This window comes from Labrus bergylta, chromosome 6 (assembly GCF_963930695.1).
Source record: "Labrus bergylta chromosome 6, fLabBer1.1, whole genome shotgun sequence".
Classification (NCBI taxonomy): Eukaryota; Metazoa; Chordata; class Actinopteri; order Labriformes; family Labridae; genus Labrus; species Labrus bergylta.
In genome coordinates this window covers 27,708,982-27,735,600 of record NC_089200.1, presented here as the reverse complement: position 1 = coordinate 27,735,600, position 26,619 = coordinate 27,708,982, and the positions used below count along the sequence as shown (strand labels likewise).

Sequence of the window (26,619 nt, the reverse complement as noted above, 5' to 3'; positions counted from 1 at the left end):
CGCATAGTTTGCATTTTGTCCACGGGCCTGAAGGCTAACTACGGAGATAACTGTATTTTTTTCTCTCACAACAGTTAGTAATTCAGCTAAACAAGAAGCTTTTCGTCTGTGTAGTGATTTGTTTTTGAGATTTGATTGTAAAAAGGGGGCCTTCAAAAGGTGAGAGCTAGCAGAAGAAGTTAAAAATAAAAAGGTCATACACACAATAATGGAAAAGAGTAATCAGTGTAATCGTTTATTTCATAGTAATGCCAGTACGTTTCTCACCAGATCATGTTATGGGCATGTTAGGGACATTTTCAATGATTTGTTTTTCTTATCAAATAAAAAATCCTAATCTTAAAATGAATATGTTTACTCAGAAATAAACACACACTTACAACTTAGGCACTCCTCTTTTTTTGTCATGGAGTTGATGAGTATGGTTTGAAATTAATTTGACAACTGAGTTTGAGCAGAAGTACCAAAATATTCAGTAAAAATGTAATAATATAATAAATTTTCTGAACATCTTTTAAAAATGAGCATTTTAGTGCAAACTTCTGATTCTAATAAAACAGTATAAAAATAAGAAAATCACAATTCAAATCAAGCAATATCTGATAAATGAAGTAAACAAGGTGTACAACCTGGCAAAGCATTCTGTGCTAGTTTCAGAACTTGATAGTTAAAAAAACCCAATATAATTCAAACAGCGTTTGGGGTTAGGGTGTGATACCCAGCCCTCGTTTGATCAAACTACAAACCATACAAAAAATATCAAAAAAAGACGTCACAAGCAACTACTCAATATCAAAATCAAAAATCTCGGCCTCTTTTTCCTTCCAAAAAGCAAAACTGCGGTCGATGTATTTACAAATCTCCTCATTGCTAAAACTAGAAATGTCCGTTCCACTGTGGAGCATCCCCTCATCGGGTGTGGGTGTCTGCACAATGACTTTAGGGACCTGTCTAACCTCTGGGAGGATATGTTTCACAACTTCTGCATTGCTTTCAGACTGACTCACAGTGTTTCCAAAGAACTTCACTTTGATGTCCTCAAAGCCGTCATTCCACTCACGGTTCCCGGCCTCGATGTCCTGCATGACGGCCTTGTGGAAGTCCCTGACCAGCTCCCAGGGAAAGCTCCCCACGTGATCGAACACCTCGAAACACAGCAGGTGCCTCATCTTGCGTTCGTCCACAGGAAGCTCCAGCTCAAGGATGTGAAAGTAGCCCAGCATGAAGAGATCCAGGGTCAGACTGTCGTACTCCACCGGGACCCCATCCAAACGAGGCAGGAACTGCTCAGGGGAGTAGAGGGCCTGCTGCCTGTGGAGTCTGCAGATAACAATGAATGGTTATTCAAGATTTATCAACGCTTGTTTGCACTAAAGCATATAAACACTACTCTACTTATTATTATTCCCATGCTGAACTATTGTGTAATATGTTGCCTTTTTCTTAACTTTAATGTCCGATTTCATTTCTGATTAGTGAAGGATTGATCAGCTTTGTTCTAATACTACATAAATCATTTAAAGAAAAACTGTTATTCTGTCTAACGTTTTATTTTCCAATTTGTATCATGGATATTCAGTAATTACGTACAGGTAATCAAACTGAACCAATCTTAAGTTCAGGACTTTAAAGCTGAATTAATTTCATTTTTTCCACTTGGGGCAGATCATCTCATCAGCAGCTAAAAACCTGATTAGCCTTGCAAAATTGTTGCCAAGTGATTGCCTATTTACACATCCAGCAGACACAGTGTAACATTGGCATTCACTTAACACACCTAACACACATTGTGCAGATTAAGGTCTTTAAAAGAGGACCAAGTCAATCCTGGTTGATCCCAGTCATTATACGTTCATGGAGTTGAAGATGTTTTCATCTGGCAGCAAATACAGCCTGCCAGCATGCAGGACCAAGAGATTTAAGAACGTATTTGTTCTAGGTTCCCTTGGCTTTTGTTAAGGTCTAATCGTGCATCTTTTTATTTTTATTTTAGAGAAAGGACAATGGACAGATAGACAGTGGAAATGAGGGAGAAAGAGAGAGTGGGGAATGACATGCAGGGAAGGAGCCACGGGTCGGATTCGAACCAGGGTCGCACGCTTTGAGGACTACAGCCTCCATACATGAGGTGCTCGCGCTAACCACTATGCTACCTGCACACCTGCTATTGGCTTTTAGTATAGGCCTGTGTCCTTTGTATTGACCCTATTAGTCTGTGCATATTTCCCTCTGTCTCAGTTTACGATATAATGTTGTACTTTAAAGGAAGAATGTGCACATTTGTATACATAAATAAAGCAGAAATGAAGTGTATCCTATCTGAGTCATGACTGTTTACAATGAGTGTGAAGTGCCCGTCCCGCTGGCTGTGTTGTTGAATAAAAGCTGTTTAAGTCAAGGACTAGAGAAAAGAATAATAACATAGCCTACTCACTGCTTAGTTGAATGTCAAGTAGGCCTAGGCGTTTTTCAGATTACGGTTATTCTGTGACAATTAACGTGCAATGTGAAGCTTTAAATTAACCCAAGTGTGCTAACATTAGCCTGCTAACACAACAATGCAGACCACAGGCAATTGCACAGGCAATTGCAGCTCGAGCCAAGGACAATTTTGTCCACCGCTTGAGCTTAATGGTGTTTAATTATGGTGTGCTATGGGGTGCAGGTGTCACCAAACAGCAGTTTGTTTTGGTTTCATGCTGGTGCTCAAGGACACCATCTACTGGATCAAAAAGTTGCATGTTCTTCCTTTACGGGTCAAATTGCTGAAGATTGATTACAGCTCTCACAGAATGCAGCAGTCAGTGGTTTAATCATCAATGCCTCAACAGGCTGCATGTTAAATATTAATTTAAGACCATTTAAGACTAAGATGAAGGGTCTTCCAGAAATCACAAAACGTAGTGTACTTTTGGGTTGTTTCTGACAAATGAAAGTACCATTACAAGAGTTTGTGGCTTTACCTGCGTATCTGTCTGGACGGAACACTGGAGATCATGCTCCTCCAGTTCCCCAGCATCTTGTTGACAGCACTCCTCTGCTTGAAGAAATGACCCAGTGAGCTGTTCATCATCTTTGACTGGGCGCTCTCCTCGCTGCCACGGTGAACCGACTCAGGTTTGTTGCCTGTCCCAGAGTTTCCACCGCTCGTCTTCCTCTCTGCTGCATCCTTGCTCTTCAGTGTCACAGTGTAGGCAGATTTCTTCCAGTGGCCTAAAAACAGCACAACAATCCGCTCCTTTCTAAGACTGGTGGTCTCTTGGACATCTGCTACATTTTCATCATAATCAATGCCGGAGTCACTGTTCTGATCTGTTTCTTGGGCAGGACTCAGGACTTTGGGTTGTTTGTCTGACTCTGTGGCCTCAAGTTCCAAGGAAGGACTCAACACGACAGCCTCCTTTGGCTCTTCTGATGAAGGGGAGTTCAGTGTCTCAAAATTAGACTTCAGAGTCCTTACTGAGACTCCGAACTGATGGATTTCATCCTCTATCCTCTCTCTGCGTCCCCTGGTTGAGTTTTGTCTCTCTGGCGTCAGAGAGAACACAGTGATCAGGTCGGTGTTGGGCATCTTGCAGTAGGGCTGGTCTGTCAGGTTGGTCATGAGCAGAGACATGCTCTTCACAATGCCTGAGATTCGACCACACCACACGGGAAGAGGAACGTGACTTTTGAAGTTTCTGAACTGTGTGTTGACGGTGATGTTCACTATGGGTGCTGGCAAGATGTGTCTGAGCTCCTCGGCCAGACGAGCCAGCTCCAGCTCGTAGCCTTCACAGTTCCTCTGCATGGAGACGTTGGCAATCTGCTGCTCCAGATAGATGAGGTCATCCTCGGCCAGCAGCTCCCCGGAAGGCCCCAGGATGGCATTGTGGGCTTGGGAGTACCTCCAGGTGACTTTGGCATATCTGTTCCCATTTTCCTGTGAGCGAGGAGTGGGCACAAATAAATTCAGATTGACATATAAACAGTATTTTTTTTCTAATTTTAAATGGTTGTGGCATGAGAGGAGTAATGAGTTAAGTGTAATGATACAGTAAAACTGCGATCCAAACCTCAGAAATATGACTTGACTGGAAATGTGTTACGTGTTTGGATTTTGGTTAGATGCAATTTAAAGTCAAAGATGATGGAATAGATTCACAAAATAAGACCACAATTTAAATATCACTCACTGTGGTCTGGTTAGGCAGTAATCTGAATTTAAGAGGCTGTAACTCACTTTTCAAGGACGGCAAACAATTCATCAATTTTCAAAAGTGTTCCTTTCCTGTCCATCAATGTATCTTTTTATTTACTCATCTTCTTTCTCAAGTAGGCCTTCAAGAAAAAGATCTAAATGACTAAATTAAAAATTTTACTGAATAAAAGTGAAGAGAAAATGGACCATAAACATGCGTTGTTTTCTGTCAGAAGGTAAGATGTGTCATAGAGTCAGACCCAACAATTTAAACCTGTCATCGGGCGAATGGTGAAGCAAGGAGAAACTACTCCTCACATTAACATGAACACACCTTTCCTTTGAGTGGATAACAAGTCAAATTTAAACAGATGTAATACAATTCTTTCCAACAGTGGCTGAAATATTGATTACATGATAACTGGACAGACCTCAAGTAACAGTGACCATGACCTTTGACTACCAAAATCTTATCAGTCCACCCTTGAAATATTGTGTTCATAAGAATGGGGTGTGCATAGCATGTTTCTCCAGGACATTATGATGTCATGGACAAGTTGAAAGTTTTGGGACAAACAGTCTAATACCATTAAACACTTTTCAGAAAAGGTGTCATAATTAGCATGTTCTTGTGTTGTCATTTTTTAAGACATACTGTACACCTGACAGCCAACTTCTAATGAGTTTATCCTTAACAACATTTTTTTCAGGGGATCCTTTGGTATTGGTTTGGTATCCAAGTAGAATGGGAAAGTGGGATGGAAAGACAACCAAAAGCGATAACACATCCTGCATTGGCTGTCAGGATCATCAGGAATAACTATGGAAGCCCCGTAGCCAACATACATCCATACTTTTTAATTTTACTCTGTGTTCCTGTTATAACAGCAATTTCTGTTTCTGTCTTCTGAAGATCTTGATCAATATTTTTGGATAGCAACACTGGTTTTTCTGCTATAATGAGTTAATTTCTCAAGATCTCAGAAAACGACCTATATTGACCTTGTTATCACCTGAAAACCAGCAAGCACTTTATTAAAGATACCTTGTGTTTATTTATAATCTGTAATAAAGTAAAGTCATCATGTAAACATCATCCATTATCTCTGAATTTATATTTATTTTTATAAAGTAGTCCAGATGTATATTTTCTTTAATTCCCAGGCCAAGCTGTTCATGAGCCTGAGCTACAACGATAATCACTGAAGATTTGTAAGATTTAGATTAATGTATAATCAAATATACTGTTTGATATTTGTAGAGACATTACCTTCCTCCTCTGATCCTCCTCGTCCAGCAGTCTGGCCTGCAGCTGTCTCACCATCACCTGCCTCTTCCACTCAGCAATAGGACGGCCTCTCTCGTCATGAGTGGGCACCAGGTAGTCGATGTCCGACAGGTTGGCCTCCTCAGTGGGCAGGACCACCATCTTATTCTGCAAAGACACAGTAAAGTCAGTGGTGGGCCATCAGGGCCAGCTAGGCCTTCTCTGCTGGCCTTTACACTATCAGATTCACAAACTGATGTTTTTCATGAATACAATATGTTGTGTCAAGTTCCCATTAGGTTGATCTTATTGTCACAGCTACTCTCTCCCTCAGATGTGCTGCTTCCAGTGCAGCACATTTTAATTACAGCTTTTATCCAACCAGATTTAGCCCCTGTGTTGCCTTCAGAATTTCAAGTGAATCCCTCTTCAGTTTAAGCAAATGGGAACAATAGTGCGTTGTGATATTCTCTACCAATCAGATTTTGAGTTTGACATGTTGGGTGTACTCTTTGACATTCCAGAGCCTTCTTCCGTTGTCTTGTCGGGCACGTCAGAATTTAGTGTGGCTTGATTGGCCAATGAGCCAGGCTAACATTTTTCAAAACTAGCTAGCTAGACATTGTTGGACGAGAAGTTCGAGAAATTGTTAAGACTTTGTTTTGGTAACGTTTAGATTTTTAAGCACTTTTTTTTGAGGTATAGATTTTTTTTTTAAGCTAGCTAAAACACATGGCTGAAGGAGAAGAAAACTGGTTTAGTGGCGGATTTATTGGCAAATCCTTTTTCAAGAAGGACGTTTCAAGTGAAGTTGGACATCGTGAAGAAGGTTTTGTGCCCCACTTTCACTTTCTGCCTAGCAGCTATAAAATATACCCTAGACTTACAGATTCAGAGCGTTGCAAATTGTGTTGCTGGGAATACCTGATCGACTTTGCAAAATCGGACTTGCTTACCCAAGGCACGACAGGACACTTAAAAGCACTGGTGCTCCTGAAAACTTTAGCAGAAACCTCAGTGGATCTACAATCAAATGAACCATAATGCAGGGAAACGGAGCTTTACAACAAGCTGACTGAATTCTCCAAGACAAAGAAAGAAGGACTTTGTCTTTGATTTACAAGCAGCTTTGTGTTATTGTACGTGTCTTTACTTCCTTTACTTCTTATTGTTAGTCATTATCAACAATTTGTTTTATTATGCAGCTATGTCGCTGCTTATTTTATGTCTGCATTACTGTCAGTTTTTATGTCTATTTTTACAGTGTTGTTGTATCGTGTGTCATTACCTAAAAGCCTTACCAGGGAAAAGGACCGCAAATTAAATACGGCTAGAAGTCCTATATACATTGCACCACATGCACTTTAATTAGATGTAACAATGTCTAAATGTATTGTCCCTGACAAATAAACTGATAAATAAATAGATATAAAAACAATACATTTTTACTGTTCTATCATGTGTTTTATTCATGGTTAATGTTGTTGCTTCTGATGTTGATGATGTTTCATTGGCAAATCTGTGATTTGGGTTTTATGGCATGTTTGACCTTGTTTGAGGTCATGGACCAAATGTGATTGGTTGTTGTGAATATATTCTTGTTACCGTGGTAATGACATAATATTTTGGCTGCATGTGATGCCTGTTTGTGATGCAGCAACCTGTCATAAAGCAAAATAGTGATAGGACTTCATCCTTGATGGTTTCTAAATGTAGCATCTGCAGTAAGTGTATTTGTAGCCCTCGTAGATGTTTAGCCATGTGTTAGTTTTATTTCATTATGAAAATGACGTAACCCTAACCCTAATCACGTGTAATAACAATAACCTATAACTGTGTCATCATAATGAGGTTATTAGGGGGTGATTCAATTGCAATGGGACAGCGCTGAAGGTCCAGGTGTAACATACACTTCCCACCACTGAGTTAAACTAAAGAAAGGAAACACTCACAACGGAAGGAAGAACAGAATAAGGAGTCTTATTGCACGTACTGCTTGTCCGGTGAAGACTCCCGATAAGCTTGATTGTTTCAAAGAATTTATGGACTTCATGTCAACAAGAAGTTTTCTCTCTGCCAGGAGATTTGCATCCGGCGTCTTATCAGCTGGGATGGTTACCTTACTCACAGCGGCCTTGGGCTGATTGAAACCTTTAAGAACTGGAGGATAAATCAGAATCATGTTTTGCATTGAGCAGTTTGTTGCTTTACTTTTCTTGAAGGGATTGTATTTGTTAATAAATTGTTGTTGTTTTTTTTTTTGTTTTTTTTTACCAGATGTTGCGATATGAACCTGTTCCATTCTGTTGATGCTTATTTTCTCTGTTTGGGCAGGTGAGGAAAAAGGAGGTGCAGTCGGAGGCTGAGGGTATCTGGCCTGCGGGGACTCCTCACTCTCAGGTTGCTAATTTTGAAGAAAAAAAAAGGGAAAAAAAGACATGTCGAAGTTGTTTTGGGTTACAACCGCAAATTGTGCAAATGGAAAACATGATAAACAACTAATCACAGTGTTTACCTTTAAACTATCCATGGGTGAGTTGGAGCTGTAACCGTCCCTGCATGTGTCGCTCAGGCAGCCGTAGTAGTCCTCCCTCTTATTCTGTAACAACACAGCCTGCTTCACCTTCAGCTCTTCCTCTGCTGGAGCAGTAAACTCAATGTTTTGATCCACACAGGCAGTCTGCAAACACATAAATCATAATCAAGTAAAATCAGATTTAAGACTTTTCAAGACAATTTACCCTGATAATAATAACTAATGGCCAAATTTAACAACACCAGCCTGCAGGTGACCAGAGTATGGGTTACTGACATTTTATTTCTCTCATCAAATCTCCTACAGTATTAAATAAAATACTTTCGGGTTGGAAGTCAAAGACAAAAAAGTTGTGATTATTTAAGAGGGTAAAAATATTCCTTCAATGACGGCGAGAAACAGTTGACCTTGATGGAAACTAATATTGTCCGGTATAAAACTACACCTTGATAGATTTGTGTTACATTTTCTTCTATTGTTTAGTGGTTAGTTCACACAGCCAGGGTTCAAATCCAAACTGTGGCTCATGTCCCACATATTATTCCCCTCTCTCAACTCTAGGTACCAGAATGCTTTGTCTCCTTAAATTTGAGGTGAAGTCAGTTTTTATTAATAAAGCTTCATAAGAAAGGTTATCTCATTAGCTGGTTAGCTGTTTGTCGACACATAAATCATTGTTTTCATGTGGAACAAGATTAAGAAGATTTTGAGCAGGTGACTCAGGTGACCTCTGTACTCAAGTGTGTGCATGTCTTTTATATGTTTAAAAAAAATGCTTTTGAGGACAGTTGTAAAAACCACAAAACCTTACAACAATAATCTAACAGTTTGGATTTTATTTGTACTGTGAGAGTGGAAATGTTTTACACAACAAGCACAATGACAAAAAGGGAGTTATTATTTGTCATCAACAACTCGAATAACTAATGAAACACACACTGATTACTTCTAGCATTTCTAGCAAATACCTTTACCCGACAGATTGTAGGTTTGGGTCATGTATATTGGGTTTAGCATAGCCACAAAAGGAACGGGGACTTTTTTTTTTCTTTTGAAAAATATGCATCATGTTTGTGAAATACACTTTTAATTCTCAAAGAAGAGACTCAATAAATAAGCAAAATAAAATAATGTTTAATGTTCAGGCAAACAGCAACAAAATTTAAAGCTAAATTCTGGAGACATAAGAACTAAAGAAATGCATGGGATAGTAAGAACCTTGAATAATTGGCAGCCTTTCACACCGCTCCAGGGAGGATGTAGCATGTATGGAAGCATTTAGATCCCCTTTAATGAACCTGCGTTGTCCTAATGCACTCCATGCAGAATGCATATCAAATTCAGCTCTCCAAGGACATTATTAACAACCAAAACATCAAAGGCAGCACTAATATGCTTCTGCATGCTGTTGTGCTTTGTGTCCATGAGGTGGTCCTTGCCATTTCCTCTCACACGGCACTTTGATGTGGAACAGCACGAAATATGCTGTGACACTGCTCGGGTGGAGGAATAAACTTCCCCGAAGTTGTGCAATCCATAAATAGATAAACAACGGGGCTGGGAAAAAAGGAAAGGGGGGAACCAGATTCCTTTGCGACCCTTGTTGTAACAGTTCAACGTCCTAAAAGCTATCATGAACCGGCCCTTGTGTGTGTGTGTTTGTGTGTGTGTTTAATTAGTCCCAGTGGCCTGAAAGCATTTGGTTTTCATCAGCACCCCATCACAATTGCCACGCAAATATAGATAGCCTAGCCCTGTTTTGGCCTGGATCCACTCTCCCTTTATCAAAGACCACAAAGAGCCCGATCACTACAGATTAGGAGCCAAGAGTTAAGAAACAGCTACTCTCATTGTCGGACATGCAGCACCAGTAATCTGTGGTCCCTGTGGGTCGAGCCATGAGAGGGTTGAAGTATTTCAGAACACCATGTGTATTTAAAAAACATGTCTTGTAATTCTGCACACTGAAATCCATCATTAAAACAACCTGTTTCCATGTGAAACCTTCACGTTCTGGGTGATAAATTGCAATGTGGAATGTATACAGCGGGTGTACATTATACACAGAACACTATAGTGTAAATACATGTCCACTCACATGTTAAAATACTCTCAGGTTTCCTGCATGGAGGTAAATGCTTCAGAGGCAAACAACAGACCGACACAATGTTTTTGCCAACACTTGCAGCTCTTTACATTCACAGTAGCTAAACAAGTGTTAAGCAAAAGTGTTATTCCTCTACCTAATACTGTATCATTTAGACAACATACTGGAGCAAAAAAACAATTTTCAGCAACACAGTAGGTTTTAAAAAAGGAAATAAAGTATGTGCAATTTGCAAAAATCAACAATGACAACATATATTAAGGTCATGGGCAGGGAATATTAGTCATGCCTAACCGTAAGAGGCCACAACTGATCAGAAAACAGCTAAAACACTGCCAAAACATCTGCCAACTAGGGCCTGTTAACAGAACAAAGCTTTCCTTTCATTTCACAAAATTATTACTCAGCCCCTCCAATCACTTATAAAAAAAAACACTTAAAAACAAAGTTCTCAAGCAGAAAAAGGATTAAATACAAGCACACGCAGCACACAAACCATAAATAATAGAGGAAATGATCAATAATCCAGCATTAAAATGTACTAACCTCGACCTTAAGCTATTCTCTTAGTGCTGACTGGTAGGACTTCACTGTTCAGAGACACTGCAGAGGCTTCGGCTCATGCACACAGGTATCCAGGGCGGTTGCTCCGTGTTGTGGATGTGATACTATCTTAAGATCACCAACCACTTGTTTGACACCAACATCAGCATCCCTGCCAGTGGCCAAGGGCCGCCAGGCAATAAACAATAAACTCTGATCGGAGAATGCTGTTAATAATTAAGGGAAAGGATAGGATGGCCGGTAATGTCACTAATGCATGGACAAACCAATGGCCACGCTGTTGCACGAAGGGAGGTATCAGCGGAAGACTTGTCAAAGCAGCTGGAAAACAGACATTTTATCCATGCGCGTTCAGGCGATTTTTCCACTTGGGACAATTGAATGAGCTTATTCATCAGGTGTTTTCTATTGTGAGGGTGGGGGTCAAATGAGTGAGTACTGACTGTGGAAACACAATGTGATACCATAAGCTTCAGTAGATATGTTTGACGGTTCAGTGGAAAAAGCTGACAACAACAAAATGAGCGTTGTGACAAAGTGTGGCCACATTTTTTAAAGAGTTTATGGCCAAAATGTTGAACTAACTTCCACTTGAATACAATCTCTGTGTCAATAAAACAAATGCATTCCAGCTTCTTAGCTGGAAAGGCAATCTGAAATTGAAAAACAACAACAAAAATAATCCATTTAGGGTCTATTTTTAATCAGTCCATAATTCTTCACAATTTAATGAAATCTGTTCATCAACATTCCTTAACCCAAAAGCTGTCAAATGTTTTGGAGGGTAATTCATTAGAAAATCAACACATATCTCTGAGGAGTTTCTGACTGTTAATCTGATAAAGTTAATCAGACCACTAACAAGAGGTTCAATTATTTCTGTTAAGTTATTCCACATGCCTGTCACAGATGCTTTTGGGTCAGTTTCTGCCAAAGTTATTCTTACCATGCAGACCTCTAACTACCAACTGGTTCACAGTGAGATGTACTTACGCCTGCATAATGTGAGAAAAATATGTGACATGTGGTAACAATAATCAATACTGCTATAATGATGAAGAAGTACATACACATAACCTGTGTTTGAAACACATTCTCAAGAATCTAAAATAAGCCTTTTTACATCACAACATTAGCCATACTTAATCTGAGAGTAGCTGATAGCTTTCCAGAACTTAATTTGACTGGTGTTAATGAATGGCTCCTCTTTCAGATAAAATGTACGTGTGGTAAGTAAGAAAGCATTGCTTGTTTAGTAGAATAATTTTTATTCATTGCCATGTATTACGACTTTTGTGGTGTGTTTATTGCTATTTATTTTGCAGCCCAAGATTGACGGCTGTTCTTGAGAGCTCTAATCAGTATAGAAACCATCTTAAAATCGTTGTTATCAAACAAACTATCGTCATTACGATCATCATCATTAATAATATAAAAACCAACGTCACCATCATTAAGGTCGTAGGTATTCATGAAAGAGCTTTCACCTGTCTTGTATTGTTCCTCTTCCCCCTGGATGTGTCCTTAACAATTAATTACTTTAATAAAAATCACTGGCAGACATGGCTGTGTAAGAGGTGACTGTGGAAGTAACTGTAATACAACTGACTAATAACATAACAATCATGGCTGCCAAGCTATATCTTGCTGTTGGCTTTTTATTATACAAGAAATTACATCACAAGGCAATGATAACAGCTAAAGCTTCCCAATTATTATTGTTGTCTCAATGTTTATTAATGGTACTAAAACAAAGTTCAGAAAGTTTTGATGTCATCGTATGACATAATTATTACACTGTCTCAAACAAAAAATGTCATCCATCCATCCATCCATTTTCTTCCACTTATCCAAATTCAGGTTGCGGTGGTAGCAGGCGAAGTAAGTCAACCCACACTTCCCTCTGCCAAGCAATGTTTCCCAGCTCCTCCTAAGGGGTTTTCTTGGCATTCCCAGGCCAGATGGGATATATAATCCCTCCAGTGAACTCTGGGTCTACCCCGGGGTCTCCTCCCAGTTGGACGTACCTGGAAAACGTCAAAACGTAGGCGTCCAGGAGGCATCCTAATCACATGCCCAAACCACCTTAACTGGCTCCTTTCGAAGTGAATGAGTAGCGGCTATACTTTGAGCTCCCACAAAATGTCTGAGCTCCTCAACCTATCTGTTAGGCTGAGCCCAGCGTCCCTCCAGATGAAAATCCTTTTGGCTGCTGGAATCTGTGATTTCATCATTTCGGCACTACCTCTAACTCATTACCATAGGTGGTCATAAGCTATGGGTTCATTCAAAGATCATCCAGTAAATAAGAGCTTTGCCTTCAGGCTCAGCTAACTCTTAGCTGGAACCAGAACGGTTCCATACAAACAATCCACCTGCCAATCTCACAGTACATCCTACCCTCATTCATGAACAAGACTTTGAGATACTAGAAGTCCTTCACTTGGAGCAAGAACTCACTCCCCATCCAAAGGGAACAATCCACTGTTTTCCAACAGAGAACCATGGCCTTGGACTTGGAGGTGCTGATCCTGATCTTGGCTGCTTTGCACTCGGCTGCAGACCAGCCCAATGCCTGCTGGAGGTCCAAGCATGAGGAAGCCAAGAGAACCACATCATCTGCAAAAAGCAGAGATGAGCTTTCGAGGTCCGAAAGCTCGACTCACCGGCGAAAACTTCAACACAGCAGCGCTCAGTCAGGGGCTCTTGAGTATCCCCACACCCACCTGGTGCCTCTTACCCTGGGAAACTCCAGAAAGTACTCCTATCCAGGAGTTTGGTTCCAGGACCGATGCTGTGCTTTGAGTTGAGCCCAACTATAACTAGCTGGTAGCAATTCACATCCCGCACCAGCTCCTTTCTCGCCAGAGAGGTGACATTCTACGTCCCGAGAACCACCCTGTGCTGCTGGTCTGCTTTGCACACCCAGGCCCCCTCGGCTTAGCATGCACCTGACCCCCATGCCTCTCCCTGTGGATGGAGAGCCTTCAGGGCAGAGGCTTCATGTTGTTCTTTCGGGGCAGGTGTATTGTTTTTGTCGACAGGAGCCGCCAAAATCAACAAGAAACAAAAGCTCCTGACAGCTGCTTTCAATCATTAATCAATTATCAATACAGCAATTTGATTTCTCTTACACAATGTTAAAGTGAAATATGTTTAGGGAGAGAGTCCTACATGTTTTGGAATATACTATAGATGGTAAAATAGACCCCCCTTCTTCTACGATGAACCCAGACATCGTAACACTGTAACAGATCAATAGAACAGAAGTGAAACAGGATTGAGGGCTTCAAAAAAAGGTCTTAATATCTGACATTACAAAGGACATCAAAAGTCCATTAGATGCTCATGTTGTCAATCAAATATTTTTATATCAGATACAAAAAGCTACTAAATCATGTTCATCATAGCAATGCACAACATCCTAAACAGCATAATGATGAATTAGACAACAGTATGTCCTACCTCTCTAAGTAATCTAAAAATACTGTTCTCAAAAAAGTGTCCTTGGCCTGATCTCTGTGAATGGAGAGCAAAAGCCCCAAATGTGAGTGAAGTAAACCTCACAACACAATGTTTATTTGATCGCAGCTGTTCCTGAGAAGCGAGATGAGGAAGTGCGGTTGACAGAGCTGAGCAAGTCTGACCTCGTTGTGAGCGATCCAAACATGCAGAGAGGCCAAATGTACTGCTCTCTCTCTCTTTGGTCAACATCCCGACCCATTTAGGTCACTGCTCGGAAATGAGATGATCTGAGTGACACTCAAGAACTGATGAATTCTGTGATCTACCCAGCACAAACCTGAAACACCCTAGAAATGTAATTAAAGTCTAACTTCACAATATATTTAAGAAGCAATAAATAATCTGCTCTATAAATATGATGCTGATTTGAATCAATCAACCGCTGTTTAAGGTTCTCTATCAGATGACCTCTTTGTTCACATCAAGCCTCAGATCGCATGTTCAAAAGAAAGATGATACATCATTCTGTCTAATACCCACATCATGCAGTATCCAGAGGTGACAATCATAGCACTTCCAAGTCCCTGGAAAAAACATGACACACAATCAAACGTGTGTTTGAAGCCAGTGACATCCTGCTCTCCAAGTCCGCAGAGGGATAGAGTTGCTGGTTCCAGGCATCAGAATGGTGAAAACGCTGAAACTTAAGCTTGTGGATCTCATAACGGACTCAGCCCCCTGGCCCTCCACCTGAGCCGCTGGAGAGGGGTAACTGATAGGCCCTTAGCTGGCGCGAGCTCCGGCTGCGTTGGACGTCGTAGCAGCCCTGGCGCTAATTAGCTCTCCATTGTTCATGGGGAGGATTATCTCTGAAGGGAGAGCTCTGCAGCAATGCCTCGCTGGCTCCCTATGATCATCCTCTTCATGTATGAGTGCTGCTCTTCTCTGCTAACTTATTTATGGCGTCTATTGGCTGACAGCTTTCGTTACTCTGTGTACATCGCTGTGTAGTCTGCGCTATAGGCGGCGAGTGAAGTGTGAAAGGGAGAAAAAATGACAGGCTGCATGAGGACTTTAAGGTTCAACAAGTCCGCTGACAGAGTGGTCCCCATGGGCTCTTTCAGTTAGAAGTGTTTTCTCTGACCTTTTTTCAAATCAGCTCCACTAGGCTCAAATGTCCGTGTCAGTATGAAATGTAATCCTCTGAGGTAAACAAAATATACAAGGCAAACTTACAATTCATTTGTGCTAAATGTAAGTTAGTTTTGACCTCATTGACCTATGACTTGTACAGGCAGCGTCAGCACAAACAAAGGTGTAAACACTGAAATATTCATCACGTCACATAAGGGAGTGCTGTGCCTCTGAACAAAACTAAAGAGCTAATCTCAGAGAGTCCTCAGCAGCAAACTGAGAACCAAAATCTCCTCCAGCACTCACTGCATCAGTACCTGTAATGCCTTATTTAAATTAACACAAAGGCCGTCATCCTCCACTCTCTGAGACCTCTTAAACTGAGAGCAAAGCAATCAGGCTGAGTGGAAGACAACAGTGCTGGAGAACAACAGGCCTGACCTGCATAAAATACATGTCATAAATTAAGAAATGACTCAGCGAGGTTCCAAGACCTTCCAGATGTTTGCTGTTGACTGTACTCCCTGAATTAGCTTTGATTTTCATGCCAGAGTCAACAGCTGGGCAGTGCTGACACAAAGGGAGTTTTGATCACACGACTAATTACAGTTGACTTAAAAAGGCGTTTCTAATATTTTGTGTGTTAGAAAGCAACTTTAGAAGAAAAGACGTAAGTCTGAGCTGGAGTATTGTCTTGATTAAGAGTTTAAAGGTGATAAAATAGTGGAATCAATGGTTGTTGGGCTTATACTTTAACCTCGGGGCTATGTGGTAGGGTAGGTAGCATCGGCATTGTCACTACCTAGCTGGCATCGACACAGCCTGGGTCTGTTGCAGGTGACAATGCTAATTGATTGTGGCGGTAACTTAGGGCCATAGGGGTAGGTATGTGACTTAAACTATTTACATAGTCACATCATTTAAGGGATGTCTTCATGTCTACTTATTCTTTCATTGGGAGCACACAGGTACCTTGTGTTTAATTCAAATAATGTACTGTGCATTTTAATGTCTTATTCTCCTTAATGTTGCCTTTCTAAATAAAAAAAACTTCCTAAATTGGTAAAAAAAAGGAAGTAGAGAGCTTACATTTTCCTCCACGACAGAGATACAGAGATATCTGGCACATTCATGGTGTCCATTATAAGCTGCCAACTGTGCTGCTGTTAATCCATCAATATCCTGCTCTGAAGGGTTTGCCTGATTGGCCAACAGGATTTTACAGCACTAAGAGAAGGAAGAAGAAAATGAAAACAATATATCTTTATAACTGGAGTATAATGAGAGAAAACTTGGAGTACGACAAAAGAATATATGAGAAAATGTTCCATCTCACCTCCAGCTCTCCATTCTCTGCTGCATCATGAAGTGGGGTCCCTCCCCAGTAATCCTTGATGACCTTTGATCCCATGTGAAGCAGCGTCTCCAAGATGCAATAGTGCCCTCTGCTGGCAGCAAAGTGCAGAGCAGTTGCTCCTTCTCTGTCTTGGCAGGACAGGCTGATATCAGTAGAGGTCGCCTATTTGGGTTTCAAGGAAAAAGAATCAAAGTTGTGAAAAAAAACTAAATAGAATATATTCAGGAAACCTTTGTAGTGCTTCTACTGACCAGCCAAACCACCACAGCTTGGTGGCCCATGTGAGCAGCAGCATGCAGGCAGGTCATGCCATCGTGGGCCCTCAGGTGAACGTCAGCCCGGCAGTCACTCACAAGGTACTCTACTACATGAAGGTGACCCTCCTGGCAGGCTAGGTAGAGTGGGGTAGCACCAAGTCCAGTCTGATGGTTCACACTCCTAAATTCCAACGAACATAAACAAGAGGTCTGGATTTAAGAGTGTCAGCTAATAAACACTTTAAATAAATTAAAAATGAGTTGCAGAGCCGATGTAAAACATTTTGTATCTCAGATAAAACACACTTATTTGATCAAGGGTTTGGCCAGTTTACAATTCAACTTACACAACATTAACAGAATAGAATGTATTGATTTGGCATTGTACATGTACAACAGAATGTGGTTTCTAAATTCTTTCAAAATGCCAAATGTGTTCTTTTTATTACTATAAAAAGAGTTATATAGAGTTTAAGAGCAGCAGACATAACTACATAGCATTGAGACAGGAAACAGTTGAATTTCCTCAGCAGTCCTTATTTTTTTTTTATGAATATGAACAACTAAGTTTAATGTTTGGAAAGTGTGAACACACAGGATTAGTTAATGACGTATCAGAAAAAGACTGGAGAACGACAACAACAATTAAGTCCTCCAAATAAACTTTCCTTAGATCCCTGAAATGCAACCCTTTGAGCCTTCAGTGATCACTGAGGCTTTAGAAGTTTGTGTTGTTGATAAGTAAATAAAGAAGAATTTGATAAGCTTTTAAAAAGTCTACATCAGTAGCAAGTCACAGTTAGAGCAAGTTTTTTTATTTTTATTATTAATGGAAACACATGGTAGTTAAGTAATAAAATAACTTATATGCATGGAAATACCAACCAAAAAATCAAAAAAAATATAAGCACAAAGTGTCACATGTGGTATAAAATTGGGATGCAGTTACACTGTGAACATTAATTACTGTTAGCGGTATTACAGAGTCCCTTTGCACCTTTAGAAAAAAGCTAAAGACCCAGCTCTGTCATCAACACCTCCTAACTTAATGATATTGATGATGATATTTAGAATGGTTTTGATGCTGATTAGAACTCTCAAGAACCGATGTCGATGATGTTGTTGGTGCTATGCCTCTGTGCACTGCCTGTCAGCACCTGTGTGTCCGATGAGACTTGAAGCTGTTTGTTAGAGACATTGTTTCCTCCTCTCTAGCTCCTTGCTTGTGTTGTTTTTACTCTCTGATGTACATTGCTTTGGATAAAAGCGTCTACTAAATTGTAGAATGGTTCAACATTAAGAAGTTGTTTGTTAATCTCAGGGAATTTAAACCTCACAAGACCTTCTGAAAAGTATACTAAAAGTATCATTAACACACAGGGACTACACTTTCTTATTCTTGTGAACTTCTCTGTTTTTAATGGACTTTTTTGTTTTTCTTTGTAAAGTACATTTACAAGTTAGTAGAAAAGTTTCTTTTACTTTTGGATAATCAGAATCAATATCAAACTGAACATATTATTACAAAACTAATGTATCAAAAAGATTTTTGTTTGCCTTCTCTATTGTTACTAAAAAGTACATCAAACAAGGTAAAAAATAGAGGAAGTAGTAGTGTGATTATATAGGATATACTTTATAAACCCGCATCAAACCTTTTTTTTAAGACTAGTTCACACACCTCAGGGCTGCATTTACATTAATAATCTCACTGATCTTCAACCACAAGGCTGACATGTGACTGACAGCGTCTACGACATGTATTATTCACAGGTCACTGATGGTCACATGTGATGGTCTGACCCTGCCATGTGTCATGTACATTACAGTCATACTCTTCTCCTGTAACAGGGGGATGAAGCATGATGAAGGACAATTAAGTAATTACTCACTAAGTGCTGCTGTCTCAGGTTTAGGAGGTGGAAGGTATTAATGGGAGGGGGGAACACGTCACATATGTGTCTCTGTGTGATTGTAGCCCTAATGCCATAAATCATCTGGTTTCAGAGCCATATGGAGATGTCACTCAATTCATTATTTCTGTGATTTTTAATAGAAATACGCAAAAGACGTTCTGATAACCCAGTGTCACACACACACACTGGCTTTTACGTGGGTTCGTGGCCCTGCTTTATTCAAATTCTTTGAAATTGAAATCTGAACCACAAAAACAAATCATCATTCATGTTTCATAGATAAGTTAGACATAACAGCAAACCCACCCAGGTGTCTGTTGAACAAGCAGTTTTAAACAGGTGAGGTCCCCATAGGCTGCAGCATAATGAGCAGGTACAGCTCCACAGTTTGTCTCCACCTCTGTGTCTCCTCCAACAGAAAGGAGCCACTCAATGACCCCCACACAACCAAACCGGGCTGCGAGGTGGAGCGCTCTGGCACCAGCAGAGTCTCTATCCTGGAAACAATCACAAAGCTCAGAGTTAAATGGAGTTTGATACGATTAATGCTTCTTTACTGTATCTGCTTATTCAAGAACTTGTGCTTTCCAGGGCTGAGGAGGTAATTCACAAACAGGTGCAGCTTTCTTTCTATATATATATATATATATATATACTAATCAGTACCACAAATTAAGAAAGGTGAGGTTTTCCCTCACAGTCCACTCTCCTAATGAAATCACTGTACTGTTGCTAGACGATTAAAGACAACCCCCCAATGGTAACACAGTGGTACAGAGAACATACAAGGTTTTACAAACGGACAGCCTCTCTGCCACACTAAAGGGAAACAATACTTTTATTTCATCTATTTAGCAACCTTAGAATCTCATCTCATAGAAAAACAGATTGAATGGAATTATTACTCCTTCTTTTCTCGTGCTTATTTTTTAATTAAAAGTGTTCCGACCCTCCTTTCTTTTCTTTTTTTTTTACAAAAACTAGTGGCATTGTTCAGTAGATCTCTCTTTTCATGTGTTACAGTAGTTTTGAAACATACTGTATGTTGTGAAATGTTCCATGCTGAGTCTTGATCTAGGTGCTGTCCTGTCATCATTTCCTTGTTTTGTCTTGTTTGTTTTTTGTTGTTGTTGTTTTGTGTTTTTTTGTTGTTGTTGTTGAAAATTACACTTTGAAAATTAATAAGATTATCTAATATTTAAGAGAAAACTAAATTATTTAAGAAACCTTGGAAGGACTATCAGGTAGGTCTTATTATAAACGATCTGTACGAATCATTTATCTGCTGATTATTTGAATGATTCATTGATACATTTTTGTCCCAGAGGCCAAAGTCATGTCGTCAAACTGGGCCTTTTGCCGAAGTAACATTCAAGAAGAACCTTAAGTCTCTAAATATAGAAATTTATAAATGATACACAATACATACATAACCATAAATATTTACATCTAATATGTAGATATAATTAAATAGATGACAATGATAAGCAGGATATTCTCACATTTAACAAGCTGTGACCAACAAATGACTTTTCTCCTACTTTTAAAATGACTACATTTATTCAAAAATTATCAAAGAAGGTTGAGATATGTTCTTTTGATTAATCTCAACAGCTCTACTGTAGGTATAATTTAGAGAACCCTAAAAGCAGTAAGTGAGCTACACCTGAGTCCATACTAATAGCATATCAACTGGAGCTCCCCTCATGCATGGACATAATTACACTTGCCACATAATGGACACTTAGTAAGTCAACACCATGTGATGTAATCAGATGGTAATACTTCTGAAAGGCATACTGTACCTTTTACTACTGCAGTGATGTAACCTCACTATGGGATCAGTTAGACAGCCATCAGTAGTCATCTCCTGATTTTAGACTCAGGCACAACTGAGTCTGCAGAGCTGGACATTACTCGGCATTTGAGCTCTGTTGCATGTTTCTCTCCTCTTTTGTGTTAAGACTGATCTCTTTGGAAAGGCTTACCTCTATATTGCAGCCTCCTTGATCCACCAGCCACTGCAGCTCCCGGATGTGGCCGGTAGCTGCTGCATCATGTGCTGGTGTGGCTCTGTTTGAGGCCCGGATGTCAGGTGCCAGACCCAGCTCTCCCACCAGGAACTGCAGGCACTCCAGGCGTCCACATCTTGCAGCGTGGTGCACAGGACCTGCACCTTGAGCATCGGTGATGGCCTGGGAGAGGTAACCGGAAGATGCAAGCTCCTTCAGGAGTGCAACATCCCCAGCTCGAGCTGCCTGGATGGCCCGGTGAAGCACCATCGCCTGGCTGCTATGAGTAGGTTATGGCACACAAAACGAACTCCCTGGAGCGCTTCACATCCAAGCAGGCTTTCATCTCTTTCTAATGCTTGACTCTCATATAATAACAAAAAATTCATGCCTCCTCTCGAGCCAGGAAAGTGACACCTGAGCAGTAGCCAGCTGGCCAGCATGGCTGTTAGGGAGAGAGGAGGGGGTCAGAGCCGGCGAGATAGAAAGGTAATGAAAGACGGGTGTAAGCGCTGCACTCGTGGCCTCCTGCTCTCCTTTGTGTGGCAGTGACCATATGCTGGCACACGCACTAATGCTTCACTGGAGATGGGGGAGCTGAGGCAGCACGGAAACTTAAGTAATGGGAGAAGTCAGAGCCAAGGCATGGTGGATTACAATGAGTGTTATTTTTTTACAACTGTTAAACAAATTCCTCTCAATGTGGATGATTTAACATCTGATGAATCTGCAACAACGTAATTGTGACAGAACACTTGAAAGTAGATTCATTGAAATGTTTAAAGTGTATGTAATCATCAAGGTCCCCTGACTTTAATTAGCTGATTAGCTACTCATATGACATGATGACAGCTGAGCACATTCATCTCTCCATATCACTGCTCCTCAAGTCACGTCCAGTTCTTCCCCTTTTATTACTTATATTAAATATTTCATCCATTTTACACGCTCAGTTAATGAAACCATAAACACAGATGTATTTTTAATTATGTACATCCTCATTTGACCTCCAGGATGACTGTTCATGCCATCAGTGTGCTTCTTCCAGCAGTTGCACTGTTTCCCTTAGATCGTCCACGACTGCATCCACGTCTGCTTTAGTCGTCCCCCTGCCCACACTCAACCGAAGGGCGTTAGCTGCCACCTGTGTGGGGACGCCGCAGCTCAGGAGGATATGGGAGGGCCTGAGGGACAGACAAGGCAGGGCAAAGGGAGTTTATGTAACTTTAAAGATGGTGTGTGGAAAATAAGAATAGTAGGTGCATGAGCGCCTATTTTACCTGTGTCCATTGACTGAATGGCAGGCGGCACCAACGCTGGCCAACAGCCTCTCACAGTTGGACAATACCCTCCACCCTAAAGCAGCAGAGACATTAATCTTTCAGAACCTTTGTAGTTTACAAATGGCCCTGTAGAGGTCATGAACTGCCTCCGGCTAACATTGGAGTAGGGTTAGAGGACACCGTTTAGGCCAAAGCCGACATAGGACATAGATGGATGAGTCATGAGATCACCTTGTAATCCAGAGCCCAGGATGGACACGTTACATGTGTTAGGGAGGATATCAGAGCCAGGGTAATGGCTGTTGAAGCAGATTTTGTCTTTAAAGACAGCCTGAACAGGAAAACAAAAAGATGATTGGCATTTGGTTGGAATTGTGAATACTTTAAGGATCTGCTAACCACAATCAGTAACCTTTTGAATGAACTTTCTCACACTGTAATCTGACATTACCATTTGCAACTTTCACAGTCACAATGAGAATGCATTATTTCAAACTTACCTTCAGCCGTTCCTCCAAGTAAAGTTTGATACTTCGCATGTGACTCTCATAATCAGACAGATTAGCGGTCACTAATTCTGCAGCCTGAAAGACATGTTAGGCATCAGTGGCTATACATGATACTATTACATGTTTGGTGCTTAAATAAGGGGACATTCTGAATGGTATTCATTTTTTAAATAATTTTTTGTCTTTAAGTAGACCTTTGCACATTACAGAATCTGTCTCAATCAAACATCATAGCATGCCACGTTTTTAAAAAGACCGGCAGTTTCACATGTCAAACACGTTAAGGACTTAAATAATGAAGGGGCGCCGGTTAGATAGTAGTTAGTACGCACGCCTCCTGTACACAGGCTAAAGCCCTGGAAAGCGTGCAGCCCGGGTTAGAATCTGACTCTCCTTTTTCACATGTCATCAAAATTTCAGTTACATTTATGGAACAGGACACATACCTTTCCCAGACCAGCAATCATTGGCGTGTTTTCTGTGCTGTAATATTCAGAAAGACGTAAAATAGACACTTAGATTCATGCAGGCCATCATGGTATTTATTGTTTTTTTTCTCATGTAAGACTTTTACCCAGGTCTGAAGTTTCTCTCCTGTCCTCCTCCAAACAGCATCGGGTACAGCAGCGTTTTTGTTCCGGGGCCGTTCACATACAAAGCGCCAATCCGAGGGGCGTAGAACTACAAACATAACAAAAATATGTCAATAAAGCATTTTCTCTGTTTCATCTCTTGTTTCTTATCAAGATGTTTGATACAACTTATTCATCACCTTGTGCCCCACTATGGTGAGATAATCCACTCCGAGTTCACAGGCGTCAACTCGGATTTTCCCCAGAGCCTGAGCAGCATCAGTGTGCAGCAGGATCCTCAGCCGCTCCCCCTGCTTGTTCAGAGATTTTACTCTCTGGCAGATCTCTTGGAGAGGCTATTAAGAAAATCAATCATTATTCAAGACATTTTAGACTTTATTGTAGGCAGCTGTCTGGCTTCTGACTGGGAGAGGAAATTGGTAGTGGCTCCATCTGAACATAGAGCTACATAAAAAGATGTTTTTTTTACATTTGGGTCAAATAAAATGTCACATTTGATATATGATACATTGAAGGATTTACTACTCCGTCAGCAACAGTTTCTTCTTTGAAAATAGCTACAGTATATGGTTGTATTCTAGCATTCTTTCTGAGGATAAAAATATATCTTCTATCAGTATCGTGAGGAAATGTAATTGTAGCTTCACATAGAAGTGGCTGTGATGTTTCCCATTCTCTATCTTACCATGATGACTCCTGTCTCATTGTTGGCAAGCATGACAGAGATGAGACAGGTATTAGGACGAACTGCAGCAATAATATCCTCCACCTCTACCCGGGCTGTCACCCTCGACACAGGCACAATTGTCACATCTGTGAAAAGAAGACGCACAGTTACCCAAACAAGAACATGTTAAGAAGATAATTAATATAGCAACTTCTTAAATAATTCCAAGGTTTAATATTCTAAAAACATATCCTATTCTTCTTGTGTTTGTCTGAACTACACTTTACAGGAGTGTTTCCTACCTGCCTTGCCATTTTTCTGCAGGTGCTCAGCTACTAGTTTAACCGAGTCATGTTCCACATTAGAGGTGATAATGTGAGGAAGGCAGGCAATGCTTCCATTATGGTGCCCTTCTCCTTGCTCTGCAGCCCTGTAGTTTCTCCTGAAGTGTTCGACAGCTGTGTTGAGCACCAGATTGTTGGCCTGTAAGAAGATTTCTTAGCTATTATCAACAACAGTTGCATTCATGACGCTACTATTCAACACAGAAGGTTTGAGAGCATCGTACTATATAAACAGAATCAGATGATGCATTTCAAGGCAAATGTAGCTAAAGAAAAAGTGCATAGTAACAAAAAAGAATACCTCTGTTCCACCAGATGTGAAAATGATGTCCTCTGCTCTACCTCCTACCATACTCCCCACACTCTCTCTGGATTGGTTGATCATTGCCTTGGCCTTAGCACCTTGATATAAACATAGTTTGTACAAAAATGGTGTTTCATTTTGTTTACACAATAAAGTAAAACATTAAATGTTGGGCAGGAGGGTGCAAATAGAGGAGAGCGGAGAAAGACATCAATAGCTGTTTCACTGCGGGTTTAATCTCTGTATTGTTCACCTGCTATATAATTGCTGCTGGGGTTTCCCCAGGCATCCTGCAGGGCCTCTGTGATGGCCTGGATTACTTCTGGTTCCAGTGGCGTAGTGGCATTATAGTCCATGTAGATCCTATATTACATTAAGAAGATTGAGGAGAAAATTTGTTGAGTCACTTGATATATTGTTAAGTACATGTACTTTTTTGGAGAGCATTAAAAGCATTTTACACTATATAATCAGTGTTGTTTTGAATTATTTTAGTTGAACAGTTCACATTATTCAGAGTGAATGGCTTATCCAAATCAAACTTTCCTACCTTTCTTTATTCATTTCTGAATAATGATGAAACGTGTGGTGGTCTGTGAAGGCGTGGCCCATTACCAAGGGGATGTCATCAGTTTGTTTGGCCATGATAACACCTAGAAAGAAAGAGGGCATTCAGTAGGTTGGGTTAATAAATGTGTTATAGTAAGAAACGTGTTTTTTCAAAGGAAAGCTTCTATAGTCCTTTATAGTCCCATAGTGTCTTTACTGAGTGAGCTTTGATCACAATGTTTTTAAACCTGCATGAATAACTTTAAAGCTGAAAGGCTGAGGATCAAACAGCTTGTTCAGTCCTTACGGTTTTCAGATCATGGTTGTAGCAGGATGTGCGAATCACACCAGACTCCAGCTAAATTCTGGTCAGATAAAGCAGATTGTGGTAGTTTTTGTAATGACATTATGACATTTTATTCAGAACTTGGTGTTTATTAACATGTATCTGTCAGAGGTCGGTAAATGTTTAATTCCCACCCTGCCACGTAGTGTACACGTGTGTCTTGTGCTTCAGCTGTAAACTTGCAGCTAACATTCAGATAAAATAGGTCCAGTGTCTGTTATTTAATGTAGTTTTATATTATATAATATATATAATATCCAGACTGTCAGCAGCAGCTGTGGCTGACCTAGTTTCGCCTGTTTTCACGACACGGTAACATTAAAACACAAGGACACTCAGGAATGGAAAATGTTGACAACCTGTCATTCTTCTTCCCAGCAATGTCAGCAAGACTGAGGTGATGTTAAGCACGCTAAAAACACATTTTCTTTACACGAAATCTGCTAACTTTGGCTAAAGCTAGCTAGTGATGCTAACTACACTTGGCTGACAAAATGACATTTAATTTTGAATTAGATCTCCGAATGAGTCAGATATGATCTTATTTGTATAACATGGCAGGTTTTAAGTTATTGTCTTTGTGTCTAACCTTGTGAAGTGATGTGAAGATGCGCAGAACAGATTTATGACTGAATTGTCAATCATCAGCTAGCTAGCTTTGTTTGTATGAGTGGATAAAGCGCTCCTCCGTTGGGTTGCCAGATGTGGTGGAGAAATACAAGCAACCATCAAAGTAAATGTAAGATAAACGCTCAAAATAATGTCTACAGTAACTTTATAAATGTTTTATAACAGTTTTCATGTCAGATTTGATCTCTACATAAATCCAGGACCTCTCCCCTTATTCGTTTTTAAACTTTAAAATCGTTTTTATTTTTCGTTTAAGAGGGTTTCACTATCACCTACTGAAATCATTTTCATTCGGAAAATCGGTAAACTTTTCATGCCAAAAATCCCGAAATAGCATTTTAATCAGAGATTAGCAAATTAGGAATTAATAAATTAATGACATAGTAAAACCATTGACTGTATGTCATATAAAACCTATTACAAACTGCATTAAAGCGCTGGCCTGTGGATATGGCAACTTCGGATCCTGCTACCATGGTAACGACCAGGAAGCAACGCTTTTTTTTTTTAAACCAGGAAGTAACGCACATACTGTAGCTTTCCACTGCTGTCAACCAACTAATTAACACATTTGTAAAAAATGAAATAAAAATAATATA

The 26,619-nt window shown here is 40.2% G+C and overlaps 2 protein-coding genes across 3 annotated transcripts; both read right to left on the bottom strand.

Annotated features, from left to right (window-relative positions):
• Window positions 1-147: 147 nt before the first annotated feature.
• LOC109982330 (espin like) lies at window positions 148-21,556 on the bottom strand. The gene is made up of 11 exons (XM_065956098.1): window positions 20,772-21,556; window positions 19,090-19,280; window positions 16,862-17,048; window positions 16,590-16,772; window positions 16,343-16,480; window positions 7,963-8,127; window positions 7,722-7,851; window positions 7,441-7,607; window positions 5,451-5,615; window positions 2,964-3,922; window positions 148-1,320 (listed from the first exon to the last, which is right to left on the bottom strand). Exons 1-11 carry the CDS (start codon window positions 21,063-21,065, stop codon window positions 783-785), a joined length of 3,117 nt encoding a protein of 1,038 aa, XP_065812170.1. The 5' UTR covers window positions 21,066-21,556; the 3' UTR covers window positions 148-782.
• Window positions 21,557-21,690: 134 nt separating this feature from the next.
• On the bottom strand, window positions 21,691-26,091 carry scly (selenocysteine lyase). 2 transcript variants are annotated; one of them, XM_020632546.3, is made up of 13 exons: window positions 25,980-26,091; window positions 25,046-25,148; window positions 24,749-24,858; window positions 24,493-24,593; window positions 24,150-24,330; window positions 23,866-23,993; window positions 23,360-23,515; window positions 23,162-23,268; window positions 23,034-23,070; window positions 22,579-22,662; window positions 22,310-22,409; window positions 22,076-22,151; window positions 21,691-21,979 (listed from the first exon to the last, which is right to left on the bottom strand). In XM_020632546.3, the coding sequence occupies exons 2-13, from the start codon at window positions 25,138-25,140 to the stop codon at window positions 21,826-21,828; spliced, it is 1,329 nt and encodes a 442-aa protein (XP_020488202.1). In that variant the 5' UTR covers window positions 25,141-25,148; window positions 25,980-26,091; the 3' UTR covers window positions 21,691-21,825. The 2 variants fall into 2 exon arrangements, with proteins under 2 accessions (XP_020488202.1, XP_065812171.1); XM_065956099.1 differs by lacking the exon at window positions 25,980-26,091 and adding an exon at window positions 25,750-25,963.
• Window positions 26,092-26,619: the final 528 nt, after the last annotated feature.